Source organism: Grus americana, chromosome 5, assembly GCF_028858705.1.
Source record: "Grus americana isolate bGruAme1 chromosome 5, bGruAme1.mat, whole genome shotgun sequence".
Lineage (NCBI taxonomy): Eukaryota > Metazoa > Chordata > Aves > Gruiformes > Gruidae > Grus > Grus americana.
The window spans coordinates 29,503,059-29,521,067 of NC_072856.1; the positions used below are offsets into that span (position 1 = coordinate 29,503,059).

At 42.8% G+C, this 18,009-nt stretch overlaps 1 protein-coding gene across 10 annotated transcripts in view; it reads left to right on the forward strand.

Moving 5' to 3' along the window:
- MGA (MAX dimerization protein MGA) overlaps positions 1 to 12,624 on the forward strand; it is a 64,502-nt gene extending 51,878 nt beyond the window's left edge. For 8 of the 10 annotated variants that reach the window (XM_054825996.1, XM_054825992.1, XM_054825995.1 and 5 more), the window contains 7 exons: positions 638 to 689; positions 2,387 to 2,572; positions 3,280 to 3,391; positions 4,962 to 5,195; positions 6,250 to 6,426; positions 6,863 to 7,015; positions 8,043 to 12,624. In XM_054825996.1, coding sequence (XP_054681971.1) covers positions 638 to 689; positions 2,387 to 2,572; positions 3,280 to 3,391; positions 4,962 to 5,195; positions 6,250 to 6,426; positions 6,863 to 7,015; positions 8,043 to 9,343 — 2,215 coding nt within the window. In that variant the 3' untranslated portion in view covers positions 9,344 to 12,624. Of the gene's footprint in view, positions 1 to 637; positions 690 to 2,386; positions 2,573 to 3,279; positions 3,392 to 4,961; positions 5,196 to 6,249; positions 6,427 to 6,862; positions 7,016 to 8,042 lie in introns of those variants that run through there. The other 2 variants (XM_054825997.1, XM_054826002.1) reach the window with 2 other exon arrangements.
- The last annotated feature ends 5,385 nt before the right edge of the window (positions 12,625 to 18,009 follow it).

Genomic DNA, 18,009 nt, shown 5'->3' on the forward strand with positions numbered 1-18,009 from the left:
TTATATACCTCCCAGATAGTTTCTGGTTTTTTTTCCTTCAAAGATAGAGCTTAACTTTTATCCTTAGATGATGATTTTGCTATAAAATTGTGAAGATCTTTCAGTGAGAGAGAAAAACAGATGTCATATTTTGTAAAAAAATAATTCTTTCAAATGTGTATTGTTCTTTTGTTTTCTTGAAGCTCCCAAGATATGAGAAAGCTGTTGTTATATATTAGGATAGTAATAAATGTGAGGATTTGGGTTGGCTGTTCTTGGTGGGGGCGGGATTGCTCTGCCATCTGTATTGAATCTGTGTGGGTCTTTTTTTCAAAAAAGAACCAAAGCATAGTTAAAAAAATTACTTTCTGCAGCTAGCAGTCACAGGCTGAATTTATAGTGAAATAGTTTGTGTTTTGCGCTATGGGATAATTTTACAGCTTTCAGAACAGCTCAGTTTTTTCCAGGATGATGGCATTGTAGGTAGAGTTCAGTTCCTTGAGAAAGCTCAACCGTATCCTGCTTTCATGTAGTTAAACAAGGAAGAGTTAATTTCAGGGGATAAAAATGAGCCATTCTAGCCTGTTGGAATGTAGTTAATGAGGATAGAGTGCATGAGATGAGTAGTGTTGGGAAAAACTTTTTACCTTTCTTCCAGATACCATGCTCGTAATTCTTCGGATGAAAAATTATCAGAAAAACCTACGAAGGTATATGTTTGCTCTCCTCTTTCCTTTTGGTATCACACCTCCGTTTTAAAGATAAACTTTCATCTCAAGGGCAACTCTTAATGCGATTTATCTACCTTCCATATATTTATGATTAAATGCAAGAAACCAAATGTGTATATGGGGGGGGAAGGGGCTCAGTCCAAATCTCATTAAAGAAAAAGGACTGCTGCAGGCACCAGTGGGTTTCAGATTCAGCTTTATGTACAGGAGGAATATCTGCCTTTTATTTATTAGTACGTTTGCTTAGGTTTTGTGTTCTTGGCATAAATAATTTTTACAGCACACACAAAATAATGAACAACTGAGAAATGTTTTCATGTGTTGGAGAAGACGGTATGTAGGATTATATAGGCACAGCACTGGGCAAAGACTTTCTGAAAACAATAGTTTAATATGTATTTAGGCAAGTTAAAGATAATGCAGAATCCTTTCAAACCAAAACTCATTGCAATCTTTCTGAAGCTTATGCTGCATTTTAGGGTGGCTTTGAAGCCAGTTTCACTAACTGTCCATGATAACTATCTGTGAGGTACTTGATGTCAGATCTAGAGCTACCTGCTGGGGCGGGGTGGGACGTGAGCCTGGTGTATGTCTTACACATGAGAGCAGACTGGTACGTATGCTTTTCCTGAGAGGGAGATGGGTTCCAGGATGTTCTGCCTGCCTCGTCTTCTCCATATTCTTCTCTCTGCCCTTGGAAGTCACAGTGTGAGGCCCTTCCCTGAAAGGAACCTAATGCCCAACACTGAAGCAGATGTAGTTGCAGCCTTACTGTGCTCAGTGTACCTGCAAGGGCAAAATGGATGTCAAGAGCCAGGTGTCAGGAGACAGTCTTCAGATTCCTCCTAAGGCCAGCATGCTCAGAAATAGTATCACTAGACCTGAGGAGTCTTTCCACTGATTCACTGGGGTTTGGAGCAGACCTAAAATGATGTAAAAAAATGCATTAATACTACTACTTAAGCATTACTTCATCATGAAATAAATAGTGTAATTGTACAAAACCTGTAAAGAGTAATGATGAAATAACAAACCTTCAAATCTGTAGAGATTAGTAATTATGTTTATCGCCTGTCAACCTTTCTGGAAACTTAAGCAAATTCAAATCAAAGCCTGTCTTCAACACTTTCTGTTTATTGGTAGATGTCTGGGGTGATAAGTTTCAATGCTGTCTTTTGCATTCTTACCTACAATGTCTCTTGGCCCCAACCTGTATGTACCCATGAAACAAAATAGAAATCAAGCTAGTTTAACTCCAGGGAGAAATTCAAGCGTTCCATATTTGATGTGATTGTTTCATTCATTAGTAGACTTTTTTGACAAACAACAAGAAAAATTTGGCTCAAACATGCGTGATTTTGCTGTAATCCTATGGTTTACCTAAGTAGCCTGGTATTGCAAAAAATAAAAGCTTATGAATAGAAGGGACTGCTCATGATCTTTTCCTTTAGTAGGGTTGATGTGATTGTTTTGGTCATTTCTTGTTGAGCAGCATTTCGTGCTTATTGCCTGTGCTTCTGACACTGAACTTTCATGAGGACATAATAGCAGAATAGCGTGACGTGAAATCTTTAGGTGTCTGTAGAAACCTTGTTAATCAGGCATGCCTTTGAACATTGTTTGCCATTATATTTCCTCTTTTTTATTTAAACTGGTCAATACGGTTACTTCTCCAGCGGAAACATCGATTCTGGAACAGAAAGCTGAAGACTGAGGCAGAAGCCTTTGCTCATTACCGCCAGACACACACAGCAAATGAACGCCGGCGACGCAATGAAATGAGAGATCTCTTTGAAAAGTTGAAGAGAGCTCTGGGGTTACACAACCTTCCCAAGGTCTCCAAATGCTACATTCTCAAGCAAGTAAGTATTTTGAAGCTTAAGTGAGGAGGAGAATCATTTGATCTGGACAGAGTGGTTAGGCTTGTATGAACTCTTTGAGTGAGTCCCAGTGATAGTGTGAATAGAGAACTTCTGTCACCTTTACAGGACTCTCTAGAATAAAACCGTATCTGAAAGAATCTGTATTCCTGACAGCTTAATCTTGATGATACAGATGCACATTTTCAGATTAATCTTCTCCTTGTTGTATTCTTTGTGAATTTAACCATGGAAGATTATGTCTCAATTCCTTAGCAGTTTACTATGTACATCAGGCAATTTTGAAATACATTGAAGGCTTACTTTTTTTTAATGCAGGAGAAGATAGCATTTCATTAAGTGCTATACTGACATTAAAAACTTAATTGTAACGATGTAAATGACAGGAAACAAAACATAAGTTGTAGATACATAATTATGCTTATCAGCTATACCTTGAAATTGCGGGATAAAAGTTGGGGTTTTTTTCTTTAAAATAACTTTGGAGGAAGGACGAACAACATGTTTATCACTTTTCAGCTTGCATTTAGGGAAAGGTGGCGTTACACGGTACTTCACATGCTTCCTCTGAGTCCTAGTTTCTCAAGATGATGAAAATGTCTAAATAAATTTTGTGAAGGTTTCTGGGAAGGAAAATTATTATTTTGTGCATCGTTGGTTTATAAATCAGTTCCTTGATGCTTTTCTAGGCCTATGAAGAAATCCAAGGATTGACTGATCAGGCAGATAAACTTATTGGACAGAAGAACTTACTGACACGCAAACAAGATGGTTTGATTCGAAAAGTATCCACGCTTTCAGGTGAGACTGGTTTTGGGTACAGACTAGCTGGAATAATGAAAGAAAAGGCTTTTAAGAGTGGGAGTGAGTGGAGTAATCCTCTGTGGATCCAGGTGAGTCATTAGTTCACACAAAATTTAGACTCTTGACGCCAAACGAAGACCTGCTCAGCTCTGACTCAGTGATACACTCATCACGCTGATAAGAACTGCTTTTGTTTTGCTTTATGCCTAAGGAAAGTGTAGAATGAGCTCTGTGCCACAAGCCACGGGCTTGGGTTCTTGTGCATTGGGTAGGCTTTAGTGGGGGGGAGTTACTTCATTCTGTCACAGGTCACCTCCTGAAACGGCTTTTCTGCTCAGTGCTTCACAAGTGTACCCAGCTGTCTTTGAGCACTAGCAAAATCTCTGACTCCTTTGGTCAACTTTGCAAATAACTATCCTTGTCCTGCTTTTCTGAGAACTAGTGCTAGTAGTGTCTAAAAGAAGGCAGCTCTGTCCATAGAACAAAGTTGCAGTATATTCTGAGCTGCTACTCATCTAGGCATTTCAAGACAAAACCGTGTTGTATTTATTGTGTCTTTCTGTCTCATTTGGAGCTGTAGGACACGTGTTCAGCCGCTGCCAAAATGTGTGTGAACAAACAAAATGTTAAATTATTCTCGTAATCTTCTTATTGTCTGGGAATAAAAACAGAAGACTACCTGTAAAGTAGAAATGAAAGATACTTAAATCTTGTGTATTTATATGAATCTGTTAATGCATATTTGAGGTACTTGGTTAAAAAAAAAAAATTAAAAAGATTTTTAGTGAACCCTCATCTTAATCCAGAAATGTATGACAGGCCTTTTGGGCAGGGAATGAAAGCAAATAACTTCACAAAGTAATTTTCTGATCTTTTGCACTCCTAGTGAAGTACCTCAAAACTGATGAGGAAAAAAAGTCTCTCTCAGTAGAGTTAGTTAAACATGGACTTAATTAAAGATAGATCGTCATGTTAGAACATAAATGCTAAGCAGAAAACAATCCAGTATAGTTTTTTCAACTTTGATCATGTTAAATTGTGTCCTTCTGCAGAAAACAAATTATTTATAAAATCTTTGTGTTTGTTCAAGGTTATAATTTTCACATCAATGGTAAACTGTATGTGAGTTTAGATCTAAATGTTGTTTGAGTAACAGAGTCCGTTAGTCCAAGAAATTTCATATGAGGTAAAGGTAACATTTTGTCTGGTAGTCTCATACATTCATCATTAGGAGAGATGTGAGGTTTTTTTCACAGCTGTGGATAATCTCAAATGGTACTTGTTCAGCAAGAGCTAGTGCTTGTCCAAGCCAATTCCTGCTCATCAAAGTTGCAGATAAATTCTAAAATGTATGGATGTTTCTGAAGAAAAAAAAAAAAAAGGTCTTGGCATAAATAGGTAATTATTTCCCTCTGTTATTAAGTATGCTATTTTCTTGGTGGGGGTGGTGGTTATCTATTGTACAGTAGTCGAATGGTGTCAACTTAATAGATTTTTAGTTCTGTCTTCAGCTCTTTAGTTTTGGAGAGTTTGAAGATAGGTTGACTCGGTGATAATTTTTCTGTAGGGAAGACAGAAGAGGTTGTCCTGAAGAAGCTAGAATATATTTACGCCAAACAAAAAGCAGTTGAAGCACAAAAAAAGAAGAAACAAGCTGAGCCAGAGGAAACCGTTGTAACCTCAACTGCTAGCACACAGCAAGAAGGATCTTCTGCTCCCTCCAGAGAGCTGGCCCAAATGTCAATGACAAATAGAAGAGGCAAGCCATTGATACTTGCCAGAAAAGGAGTCCGTGCCACAGGTAGGCTGAAAGCATAACGGAGAGACAGACATTGAAGCAGCACCCCATGGGAGGGCAAACTGCTAGCCTGCTTGTGCAGGCAACTTCATTCTTGATGCAGAATTGAGTATAGTCCCTCCAATAGGTGCGGAAACCATTTGTTTTCAGTAAGGGTGAGACCAGCACTGCTGAGGTCTTCCAATGAACGTGACTTTGGAGTTTCAGAATGATAGGAAGTAAATCCCTATTAAGTTGTCCTTCAGTCTCATGGAGTTTCACTGCAATCTTGTAGTAATTTCTGAGAATCAAAGGTGGTTCTTTTTTTGCTGACTCAAAACCTGAAGCTCAGCCCCCAGAACACTGGAGTTGCTAGAATAGATTCAGTTTATAAACATCCCTCCCCGAACAAGCTAGCTCTCAAGATTGTGGAATACTGGCTCTTAAATTAAATGACAGAATTGTCAGACACTTGAGAATTGGTTTTGAGTTGAGAACTTGTAAAGAAGTATTTGGTGTTTGTGGAGACTTTTGCACCATAAATGTAGGAGGGAACAAAAGAATGGCAGAAATCCAAACTTTCATGGTAGTACCACTATAAAACTCTTTAAGGATCTGGTGATGTGTGTTTCTTATTTTGGTAATACATAGACCTTACTTGAAGTGGTCTTGGGCTTTTATAAACAACCGGTCATTCTGGTTTCCCAAGCCTCATTTTTGTCCAGTCCTGGGGAAGTTTGGCATCAGGATTTGGATGTGGTGAGAGAACTTCCTTTCTTTATTTGGACCGAACAAGTCCCCTTTATAATTTCAGCAAGGCTGCTCTGACACTTGACCAGGATGCCACTCTGGAGAGTTAGGATTGTTACACCACACGGAGAGATAGTACTGGCTCTAGCTGAGTAGGTGAGGTTTCTGGAGCCTGCATAGCTTCTGTAGCAGCTTTCTAATCTAGGGCTTGTAAACCTAGCTGGAGTTTGTTCCACAACTGTACTTAACACTGGATCACAGGATAGCCTTTGCCATCAAGGGCTCTATGCTAGAATAAATGACGGATTTACATCTTTCTTTTTTACAGAGGACACCTCATCTTCTCTTACACTAACTGCTGCAAGCCTAGTGATGACCCCACAGGGGCAGGTGCTTACACTGAAGAGCCCGCTGGTACGAGGGCAGGTAGCAGCTGTTCCTTCCACACTATTGCAGGCTGAATTAAAACCTCAAGCTGTCAATACTGCCATGACAGCACAGCCAGGTATGATCATGGGAGAATGTCAATGAAAATCAGTATGATGCTGTTCATAGATGTGCATAGCAGCTTACAAAGTAATGTGTTATTTAACTTTTGCTTTAATTTTTTTGGGTGGGGTTTGTTTTGTTTTTTTTTTTACAACTTAACTGACTGAGGTAGAACTTGACTGATCAGAGAGATTTGGTATAATTAACTCAAACTATCAGTTTATCAACAGGTAAGTTAAATCTTTTGCTATTCTTAAATTAGGAAAGCATAGATTGGTTAGGTGATTAAGAAATCTTCCCTATGTTTCTATTTTTTTATCACTTTCAGATGGTATTACAGTGTAAAGTCTTGCCTAGAAGTGCAGGGCTGTCTATTTTCCAGACTTAACTGAGTATCTGAAAAGCTCTTGTTTCCACCTCACCCCCCCCCCCTTCCCCTTTTCTTGGATAAGGTATTGCTTCTGTGATGATTCAGCTGCCAGGATCAACAGTTCCTGTCCAAGTAAAAGGAATCCTTACTAACTCTACCATTCCCATTACACTGTCAACTGTTGCTGGAAACCCAGTGCCCTCCACAGTAGTATCAGCTACAGAACCCCATTCAGGTAGGCTCTTTGTTTCTTATGGATCTTTTTGTTTGCCTGATGGGAACGTTACCCTTGCAAAAATGAAGGCAAATTGTTTTCTCACTAAGAAGTAATGATAGGTATTATTGTCTGCGTATTCAAAGAAAATCACCATTAAATGTTTTGAACAGTTTAGATGGGCCTCTAGGGGATTATAGATGAGAGCTTTTTAACTCTCCTTCACCTCACTGATCCTCCTTGCCCTCAGCAAAATCAGAGTGAGTGGGGACTGGAAGGTGTCTGTGATGTAATGCATCCTGCTGGGGAAGTTGCAGTGCAAAGTGATGGGGGGGCTGTTGAAAATCTTTGCCTGTTACATGCAGGCCCTTCGCATACCCTGCCAGCTCTGCTGCCCATTGGAGAGACCTTTTTCAAGACTGAGTACTGTACATCGAGTCTAGACTTGGGGTGGTTCCTGCCAATAGTGTGCTGCTTGCCGTCTGTTGTGTTAAAGCAAGCCACTCCTCGCGGTCTGCTTCATTGTAGTCAGTTGGTCATAATGAAAAAGGAATGTTCACTTCATATTTGGGGTTGAGGAGGAATCTGAGTGCTATAAATAGGAAACTGCTTGGAGGCAAAAGTAAGTAATCGCGTAGTCCCTGAAATGCTTCTGTAGTATTGTGCACAAAAACAGTATTGCAAAATGTGAGCATAAAAGTAAAGCATGCAAAAACGGGGAGAAAACTGTTGTTCTGTTTCCTTTGTGCACCACCATCAGAATTGTAAGCATTACCATTACTTACCTGCCTTTGTGCTGGCCTGCTGAAGGAAGGGACCAGGCAAGTGGTTCTGGGATAATAGATGTGGAGCTTGCTCTTTTTCTACAAGTTGAAAGTTAAGCTATTCATGTTTTAAGGCTTCACTTGACCAAAACTGTATAAGCAGTTTAAATTTTGAATAGCAGCTTACTTGAGGAAGACCTGAAAGTGAGCAAATTATATTTAATTAGGAATTATCTTGCAGTTAGAATGGATCCTGATGGATGCTGCTTTGTTTGGTTTTGCAGAAAGCGAAGATTCATTCATGATGCCAAAGATTGTTAATGTGACATCACTGGCTGCTGAGGGAAGCATGAGTCTAAACCTGAACAGAAGCAAAAATTCTAATATAACGACAGCTGCAAGTACTCAGGCTTCTGAGAAATCCTTGGCTGTAGCACCCCTTGAAAGTAGGAAGAATGATAGCATCCTTTCAGAAGAAAAAGCCAAACCATGTCCTGGAGACAGTGGTGGAGACGGAAGAAATACCACAGGTCCCAAAAAAGTTTTCTTTGAAAATAAAGATGGCTTTCCACAGCTCCAGAACGTATCGTGTCCAAAGGAACCTCCCGAGTCCTTCAGCAAAAAGCTCTGCATTGGTGAGTTTGTAGGGAGCCAAGCCAGGAGGAAAGATGGTGATCCTGGAGGGGAGAGATTAAAATCTAAAGAATTCCCATTCCGCAAGCTGCAGATCAAAGATTCCAGGATAGAAATGGAATTGAGGAAAGTGGCGTCCGCAATGGAGGAAGCGGAACTCGATGCAAGTGAGTTACTGAGCAGCATTGAGGAGAGTGATGACACGGATGAAACCCTCACTTCGTTGCTCAATGAGATTGCCTTCCTCAATCAGCAATTGAATGATGATGCTTCAGCTATGTCAGAACTGCCCAGCACTCTCAACTCAGATTTCTCTCGTGAAGATGCAAAAGCTCATCGGGGAACTGCCAGTGATCTCACTGCTGCAGATGGGTCTTCCTTTCAGTTTGGCCATTTGGGAGGCAGTTTTAAGGATCTTTCTGAAGTTCCCGAGGGTGGTGGCTCTATAAGCCCTCTGCTGCTTCACCTGGAAGATGATGACCTTACTGATGGGGACAAGAACTCCGGGGAGCCTTCATCTGAAGCAGATGTTTTAAAGATAGTAATAGGTGCTGAAATGAAGGATCCACTTCCCAATCTGTCTGTAACCAGTGGTGGGAATGGCAAAACCGTAACGACCTTGGCAGAGACCACTAATGTGACTCCACCAGTTTTGCAGATGAAGACTAATCCAGAAGCGAGTAATGCTGACACTTTGTGGAGGCCCATGCCCAAGCTGGCACCGCTTGGCTTAAAAGTGGCAAGTCTGCCAGTGGACTCGGAAGGGCAGAGTAATAAAGTGATGCCCTTGTTGGCACCTGTAGTTGCAAAACTGGCACCCAGTGGGGTAAAAACTTCATTACCTGTAACCGTTCAAGAAGGACAAGATAATAAAGTGATGCCCACGTTAGCACCTGTGGTTACGAAACTGAATACTACTGGGACCTTGCCTTCCAATTCTGCTGGCAAATAAATGCATATATTTTTTATCAGAGACTGGAATGGAGATCCAGAGCAGTGTGAACCAGTGTCGGAGTTCAGCAACCTCCCTTGTCTGCAATGCTCGTTTTCCGTTTGACAGCAGCACTCTCTTCATCTGAGGGCAGGCCCCAAATTGAGAAATAAGTGCTATGAAACTTTAAGCATGTTGACATATTTTTACCTCACTGTTATATTCTGGTTGTTCTTCCCCATCACAAGCCAAGGAAGATGATCTATAACCATTGCTGGGCACATGGTATCCTTCTAAAATTGAGTCCTTCACAGAAATAGTTTGTCAGACTGAGAAACTTAGGCTATTGAAAGAGATTTCTTCCCCCCACCCCCCCAGTAGGAAGGCAACTGTCTTACTGGGGAAAAAAATCTGGATTACTTGGTTTTTGTACCAGGCAAATTATCTATGCAGAAATGGGATTGTTCACATTTGCTGTTTTTAATGTTTGCAGAATATGATGAATGTGCAGAGATGAGATTGCGATTACTTTCAAACTTGTCACCTAGAGCAGCGGAAGGGAAATCTGTGAGACTGTTGCAGAGGGCTGAAGTGAAAAGTTTTTGTTCTTTGGTGCTAGATAGATCTCTGGCAGAGACTCTTTTTAGGAGCTTATGCACAGAAGATTTTAATAAACTTCTGTAACTCTCACTACATGGGGAAGAAAATTGTATTTCCCAGTGTAATTAGAAGTAGGACAGTAGGTTAACTTTAACAAAACTACTAAAAAACCCCCTCACTTTTGCCTCCTGCCCCTATACAAATACTCTTTCCTTTGATGCTTAGGGCATCTGGAAGAAAAAACTAGTAGAAAGAAATTTGGGCACCCTATTGCTACGTGTTTAAATACATTGCTGAAGTAGCTTGAGTGTTTTCCCAGTTCTTGTTTTCTTTCCTCCTGTCATTCTTCGAGATGTATTTGGTGGCTAGGAATGTTAATAGGAAGTGTTGCTTCATAAAAATACAGAAAGCTTTCAGGACTGTTGTAGCCTAGCATAAATGAGCGAGGTGTATATGTGAATGTATATATGAAAATATGTGTATATCTTTCCAAACCTTCCATTTCTTTATAAATTCAGGAAAGGTACTCAGAGGTTTCTCACTGCATTTGCACAAGCTGTGTATAGCAAAAAAAAAAAGTCAACAAAAATGCTCATTACCAGGGAAATAGGGCAGTATTGAATCACAAGATGTATTTTTTATTCTTCTCTGCCACTGCTTACTCAATAACCTGTAGATACTCTTCACTGTTCAGCTGTTGGATGTGAAGGGCCTACAGACTGTAAAGATATTTATATTTTTGTACACAGTTTTTTGTTTTCATAGTTTTCTTGACAAATGAAATTTTCAGCCTAGGAGAGATGATTTGTTAATGAGTGTATACACAATCTTTTCCTATCAAGTTTGTAAATATGAGCTATGGTGCGCTTGAGGGGCTTCTTAACTGCTCCAAAAAGGTAAAAAACATTGCCACAAAAACGATAAATTGGCGGTGCATTTTGCTTTATGTTTAGGAATGTAGTCCCCTGTAGCAGCAGCAACAGCTGGGATTCCCCCCCCCCCCCCCAATTCCCCATCTTTGGTGATGCTGTAATGCAGGGATTTCCTCTCCCCAGCACTGAGGTTGTGCAGGTGTTGAGAGTACGTTCTTCCGAATTTAGGGAGCAGTGTTTGTACATGGTTCAACTGTACGCCCTGTTTAGTAAGCTGCATCTTCTGGATCTGTGTCTAGGTTAGATCCACCAAGGGATACACGTACCCTGGCTGTTTCCTCATCTTTTTTATGATTTTATATTATGCTGCAGAGGAGAGAAGCCCTTCAAGCTCGTTATGCATAAAGTTACTCCAGAGCCTACATAAAAAAAGTTCTTCACCTGGCCATTCTAAATGGTGTGTTTTAAAGCAGTTACGTAAAACTATTGCCTTTTGCATATTTACTACTTAAATATTTGATACAAGTCCTGTATTAGTGATTTGGAAAAGAGAGTATAGGTCGGCATGAGAGTCATGCGGGATCTTACAGTTGTCCCTGATTGCCTTAGAAAAGGGAATTTACAGTATGAATAAGTAGCTAGACATACGTTGCTTATTGTTAAAGCATTTTAACCTTATTTTAAACCAGTGGAAATCTGGAGTAACTAAATTGGTTTAGTAGCACTACATCAGACTTAAATTTATTTACCTGGGAATCTGGTTCTGAGCATTTCTAATAGGCTGAAGCTGCTTATTTTTTTACCTACGGCAGTTAGTTTTGCCAATAGATTTCATTCCTCCTACGCGTGAAACAGCAACCGGAACCGTGCTGTGATTCCTTTCAAATTCCTAATCACCGACCTTTCTTTCTGCACCTCATCCTTCTATGGTTCCAAGTGGCTAATTTTAATTACAGAATTGCATGCTAATCATACCCAAATACTTTTTAAAAGTATGTGTGCTTTGCACACTTCTGTGGGACAGAGAAAGCTGCAACATGAAAACCACTCAAATATTATCTAAAATAAACGCTGTACTTTTGAGGATGTTTTGTCCATTATCAAGGTAATGGAAAATGCCTGGATGGATGTATTTACTGTTTGGCACCGGGCAGTAAGGAATTTTACTGCAATAAAAATGTACTGTGTAAAGATGACAGCAAAAAAGTTTTCGTTCCTGAACATGATTGCTAAATTAACTAAGAACAGACCCCAAATCTGGCTGCAGAAAGCGGTAGTCGGTGCAGTTCCAAGAAGGATCTGTGGTGGGTTCTACCAGGCAACAAAGCATGTTCCAAATGCTCTTCATTTCTGCTCTCCTTGTTCCACCATCTTATGTCTGCAGCTTAATATTTTGCTATGAATTTAAATGCTGAAGCTCTTTTTTATTGCTCTTTCATCAAGCTTCCATTGGTTTGGAACAAACCTTTTAAAAATTATACGTGCTGTCTTTTGAGGCAATAATGCAAGAATATGACACGTAATGAAAAGATGTTAGAATCAGGAGAACAAAGGAAACCCCTGCGAGGCGCACATTCTCACTAGACCAAGAGACCTGGAGATTTTCTTTGTTTTTTACACATCTGTAAATAGACTGGAATGTTTTTAAGAATATAATGAAATGTCAGATTTAGCTTTTTTCCTTTTATATATTAAAATATATCTTTCCCTCTTTTCTGCTTTTGAAAAATCGATATTTTTGTAGAAATCTAACAGTACAGGACTCTTAAATAACTGTATGTGAGGGACAAAGTGTAAAACTAAAATAAACCAATCGAGGTCAACTAGAAACTGGCTTTGCAAGTTTATTGCAGGGAGGGAGAGGGAGCAGAAATGACGTGGTGGCGTGCTGCTGGGGACACGTGGCGTTAGACCCGAGCAAATGGCACACACGTACGCTCTGAGGCAGAAGTTTTGGCAGCGCGTACATCCGGGGTTTGGTTCAAGTCATCAGACAACTCTGACGAGATTTCTCTCTTTAGTTTTGCGCAGTATGGAGGAAATGTTATTGGTTGTAAAAAGGGATTTTTGACTTGCTAAATGCAGAAAAAGTACCAAAGGGGCTTTATTTTCACCAAAATGCATCTTGAGCAGGAAGCCAATGGGGTTAATATTCGGTCATGGCATAAAAAGAAAAAAAACCCCAACAGTTGAAGATTGTCCGCATAAAATCACTCTCCAGTCTCCCTCCCCCAACCCAGTTAATCCTTTGTGTCCTTTAGAGAAGCTGCACAACACAGCTGCCTTTATGGGAACAGGGCTGAAAATCTGTCAGAGGAGATGCTTTTTTAGAAGAAATAGATAAAATGCCTGTAACAATTCACCGTCTATCACTTCCATATCCATTAAATGGAAGATAGCACATTTGCTAAATGTTTTTGGGGGGGGGGGGTTAAGTAGTAAATGTCTACAAATGAGCAAGTTTGACTTACAGACCCGAGAAAAGAAAATACAATGAAGAGAGCAATTAAGCATGACAGTTAAGTGATGGACTGGAGAAGAGATGTCGCAGAATATTTTATTTTTTTCAAGAGGAAGATCAGATCTCACAGGAGAGAATGAATAAAAATGGGTGATGCAGTCAGGTAATGTATTTTTGAAAACTTTTGATGAAATCTTTCAGCAAGACCTCATCCCATGACTCTTTATTTTAAGGCGTAAAGTTACTTTTTGGAATAGGAAGGAAGATAAGCGTAAAGTATATCCTGTCAGGCTTGCAATGGAAAGAATGTATCAGCAGAGTCCCATGACCATCTATGCTGGGGACCTGTGTTTTCCAGCATATCATTGTGTTCTTGGAAACACAGATGACGGTACACGTAAGCTCAGTTGACAATGAAAAGTTATGGGGAGCCTTTGCAATAACTGATTTAAGGCTAAATTCGAGTCCATAAATGCAACCCAAAAATGTGCAGAGGACCAGTTAGTCCATAATTAGCAATGGGTGGAATCTAAATTAAGTACTGTCATTTTGGGTCTTAGTAGTGGAGGAATTGTGGCACTATTTGTGATGACTTAAGCTCAGTGCATCACCTATTTGCCCTTTTAACTGCTGCTACAGACCAAGAAGGCGTCATTACACCACTGTATACTGGGTTATTCCCATGCATTTCAATTTTGTGTTGCCTCAGCTGGCACTTTTGTTGCCTGTCTTGGGTCTGTTGGCAGTTGCAGGCCCATGACAAGTGACGGCTCTTTTGGAAGTCCCCTCTCTTCATTTTGAAACAGAATTCTACCCCTAGAAGGATTCTCCACTTATCTGAGATTCTTTTCTGACGAAGAGGAAAGCTGCGGCCTGGCCTCGCAGGCTGCTGCATAAACAGCCTGTGCAGCATTTCAAGCAGCTGCACAACTCCCGTGTGCTCATCAGGATGTCCCTGTGCCAGCAAGGCCTCCAGGACATAGGGTTATGCCCATCAGTAATCCGCCCTACCAGCCTGGAGCGTACGTGAAGGCCCCTGCCCTCCCGTTTTAGTGAGGCCGCTCTCTCACAGCCCCTTGCTGGCTGCAGGATTCCGGTGGTACAAAGCACAAGCACAGAACTCCCCTCACCTTTACAGTGTTCACTTACCTGGTTTGCCTTGCTCTCGTGAGGGTTCCCTGGTTTTTGTAGGACTGCCTGCGTACAGGACTGTGGTTCCTTGAGGTTACAGCTATTGGCCATGGCGCTCTGGTGAAAAGCAGATGCTGGAAGTGAAAGCTGAGGGACAAAGCTGGAACCCAGAGGTGACTTTCTAACAAGCTGCCTTTGCAGCCTTCACTCCTCGGCCCTCAGCGTGAGGGAGGCACCAGCTGGACCAGGACCCGCGCCTGTGTGAGATAGGGGGGTGTATCACCACCACCCTGGCGAGGGGGTTGGTAAGGGCAGCTGTGCCACTCTGCCCTGAGTCGCAGGCTACGTGGGTGTGAGCGGGAGGGCTGCAGTACTCTGAGAGCGGAGCTCGCTCTCTCCTGTGCTGGCCTATTGGGACCAGCTCTGAGGAGAGGAGGAGAAGGGCTTTTCTGTGGGTTTTTTGATTTTCTTTTCTCTGGTGTGCCCTGGGTCTCCTGCCTCCCCACCAACCTCGGGGCCCCTGTCGTTCCCCCGCCCAACACGGAGGGGTGCCCCTCACAAGCGCCGCAGCCTGCTGAGCCTCGGGGGCTAAAACCAGGCAGTTAAACAGTGGCTAAAAAAAGATACACAAACATAAGCCGTATGCCATTTTTAGTGGCTTTCAGTTGCGATTAACTCCTTAGACAACAGCTGTATGGAACAACTTGCCTGGCTCCTGGGCTGTTCCCCTCTGGCCGAGGCCGGAGGGCCTGCCGGGGCAGGGCTGCGTCCGCCGCTGTGCAGCGAGAACCCCGAGGTCTGTGGCTCTGCCCTGGTTTCTCTCTTGCACGGGGCTGTACGGGCACAAAGCTTTCAGGTAAGGTCTGCGGGCTGGCAGGGGTCTGCACAGCTTAAGTTAGCAGCTGAAGCTCCTGAGCCCTGCAAGGACGTAAAATACTTCACACCGCTGAGGTGCCAAAGGACCTGGAAAATGGATTTTGGATCCCTGGACTTTGGGATCCAGTCATCTGTGATAGTTATTAGGAAAAAATGTAAAATAACCCCAGTTATAACCAATAAGCTTTAAAAAAAGGGCCAGAGTTTGGTTTTAAACTGTGCTGGATCCATTCTACACAAACAACTAAATGAGAGGGTGAATGCATGACAAAAGCTCACTGGATTCTGTAACAGCACAATGTGTTTTCGGCCTGTGGGGACTGGGTGGCTGACTGCCCTTCCCCTGAACCTTCTGCAGCCTCAAAATATGATCAAGACTTGTTAGATTTGCAGCTACTTGATTGTTCTGATTAATGAGAAGTCCATTAGCAGGATAGTAACAACTTTACTGGTGTTTTTAGGGCAGCACACTGTTGTTCCTCCGAAGGACTGAGAAGGGCTGTTGCAGCAGCACGTGTCGCTGTAGCCTCCAGTTCAACGCCTGGCCAGGATTTCCTGCAGCAGTAAGAGGAGAAGGGAGGGTCTGTGCTGGAGGTGACAAGGTAGTTTGGCAGAAGCTTGCTCCCTCCTGCTTCCCTTCGGCTCGCCCTGCCCTCTGCATGACTGAGGGCTTACCAGCTGTGCTCTTTTATTCATGCAACATCTTCCACCCTGAGGTGTCCTAAAACAATGATAAAATTTTTGAAGGGATCCTGGAATTCCTTGCTGAGTCGTTCTTCTCCTGAAGAACAAACCCAACGGTGACCAGGTATCTGGTTTCTTTTGGTATCAAACGAAGCCCAGAGCTGTTTGGGTAAACAGCAGCTAAAGATTCCTCTTCCTGCAGGAGCGGCTTGTTGCTTGGCATGGATGAAGCTGCACTGCCCTCAGCCATGAGCCCTTGGCACGTTATGCGTGGGGGCACGGCGCTCTGTTAGACAGCATTGGCCATCCCTGCCTAAGCCTGAGGTACTGGCAGCGCTGAGCTTTGAAAATGTGTTAGCTAATGTTTCTTGAGATGTTCTGGACCTGAACTTTACTGTAAAATGATGTTATGCAGCTGGAGTAAAACATGATTCGATAAACCGTTAGTGTCCCTTTGGCGCCTGGCTGGAGCCACATTTTGTATGCTCAGCCTTGTAAAGGGAGCAGGGCCCAGACAAGGTCCCTCCTGCCCAGGCAGCCCCATGTGGGAGCAAGATGCTGGGGTGGGTGGGAGGCTGGTGGGGAGCCCCTGCAGAATGTACCCCGCAGATGCAGGGCGAGGGGCAGTGGCTGGCTTGGCAGGGCTTTGCTGGGTTTGGGGCATGTGGGAGGCGGTGGTGGGGCCTGCTGAGGGCCTGGGACAGGTTACAGGGCTGGATAAATTTGGACAGGCCAAGCTTCAGCAAAGTTCAAACATACGTGAACGTTTCCACATACGAGATGGATAACACAGCAGATAGGATTTCCTGCTCTCGTTATCTTGATTTTTTTTTTTTAATGATGTAGATCTGATGTGATAGTGTTATAACTTGCATTAAGGTGACTGGCTGGAAGAGCGTGACAGAAAATCTTTTGCAACAGTAATGATTAATTCCTCCTCCTCAACCAGTGCTCTCACTTCTAGGTTACAATGACTCTGGTTTTAAAACATGGCTCCAGCAGACTTTCAGCTCGTGACCACTTTGCAAAGCTTTAAATTTGCTTCCTCAGCTTTTGAGCATCCATGGCAAAAAAAAAAAAAAAAGACAAATGTCTTCCTGCAGAATCTCACCCCACAAATGTTTTGTGGCTCTGACATATGGGGCAATCAACTTGAACCAGGAGGCTTAGTCTCCAGGAAGAAATTTTAATAAATGGCTCCCACCAGGCGAGCTGAACTGATGGCAGCCACAGTGGGAATTGTTTACTACCGTGCTCCAGCATAGACAAGGCCTCATTGTCTGGCTTTGACGGGGAAAATGTCCAGTTTCACAAACTTTGCTGAGCAAGGGAGAAAATAATTATATTGCAGATCAGCTTACAAGGGGCACATTCATGTTTGAAAGAAAACTTGATTTTCATAGGGCGAGGAAGAGAGGCACAACTGCCAAAGGGAAAAGCCAGCAGCTTTGGTGACCTACTAAAATTGCCTCAAGCCAGAAGTTATTCCTGGCTGAAGGTGGGTCCCAAGGGGCCGGATCCTTGGCTCTGGCTGGGAGGCAGGCAGTGCGAGTGGAAAGCGTGCGGGAAACCGAGCACTCCGCCGCCTCCGGAGCTGCTCTGTGCGCAGCCGGCACCTGGGCGCAAGGCGGGCAGGGCAGAGAGCAGAGCCCTCGCTGTGGCTGGACGCAGAGTTGCAGCAGCGTTCCTCCCACGAGTCACGACCCCGGGTGGGTGATGGGCTCCCCCAGGCCCCTCGCTGGGTGGGTGACATGGTGCTGCAGGAGCGCCGCTGCCCAGAATTTGCCTGTTTTCAACTCCCAATTACCACAGTTGTGATTTCATTTGCAGTATTTGAGCAAAGGGTTGGCAGCATTTTGCTTCATGTGTTTTTACTTAGGGAGACGACAGGGTAAATATTGAAGGAATATGTTTTACAGTACTGGGTTGGCTGATGAGCCACATGCAGCCGGCCTGGGCTGCTGACTGCCTGCCTTCCCCCCGGCGCTGGGAGCATTAGCTGAAGCCATTTTGGTTGTCTCCCCAAGGGGGAGGATGTAATTATCTTCTTTTTGCAAGATTGC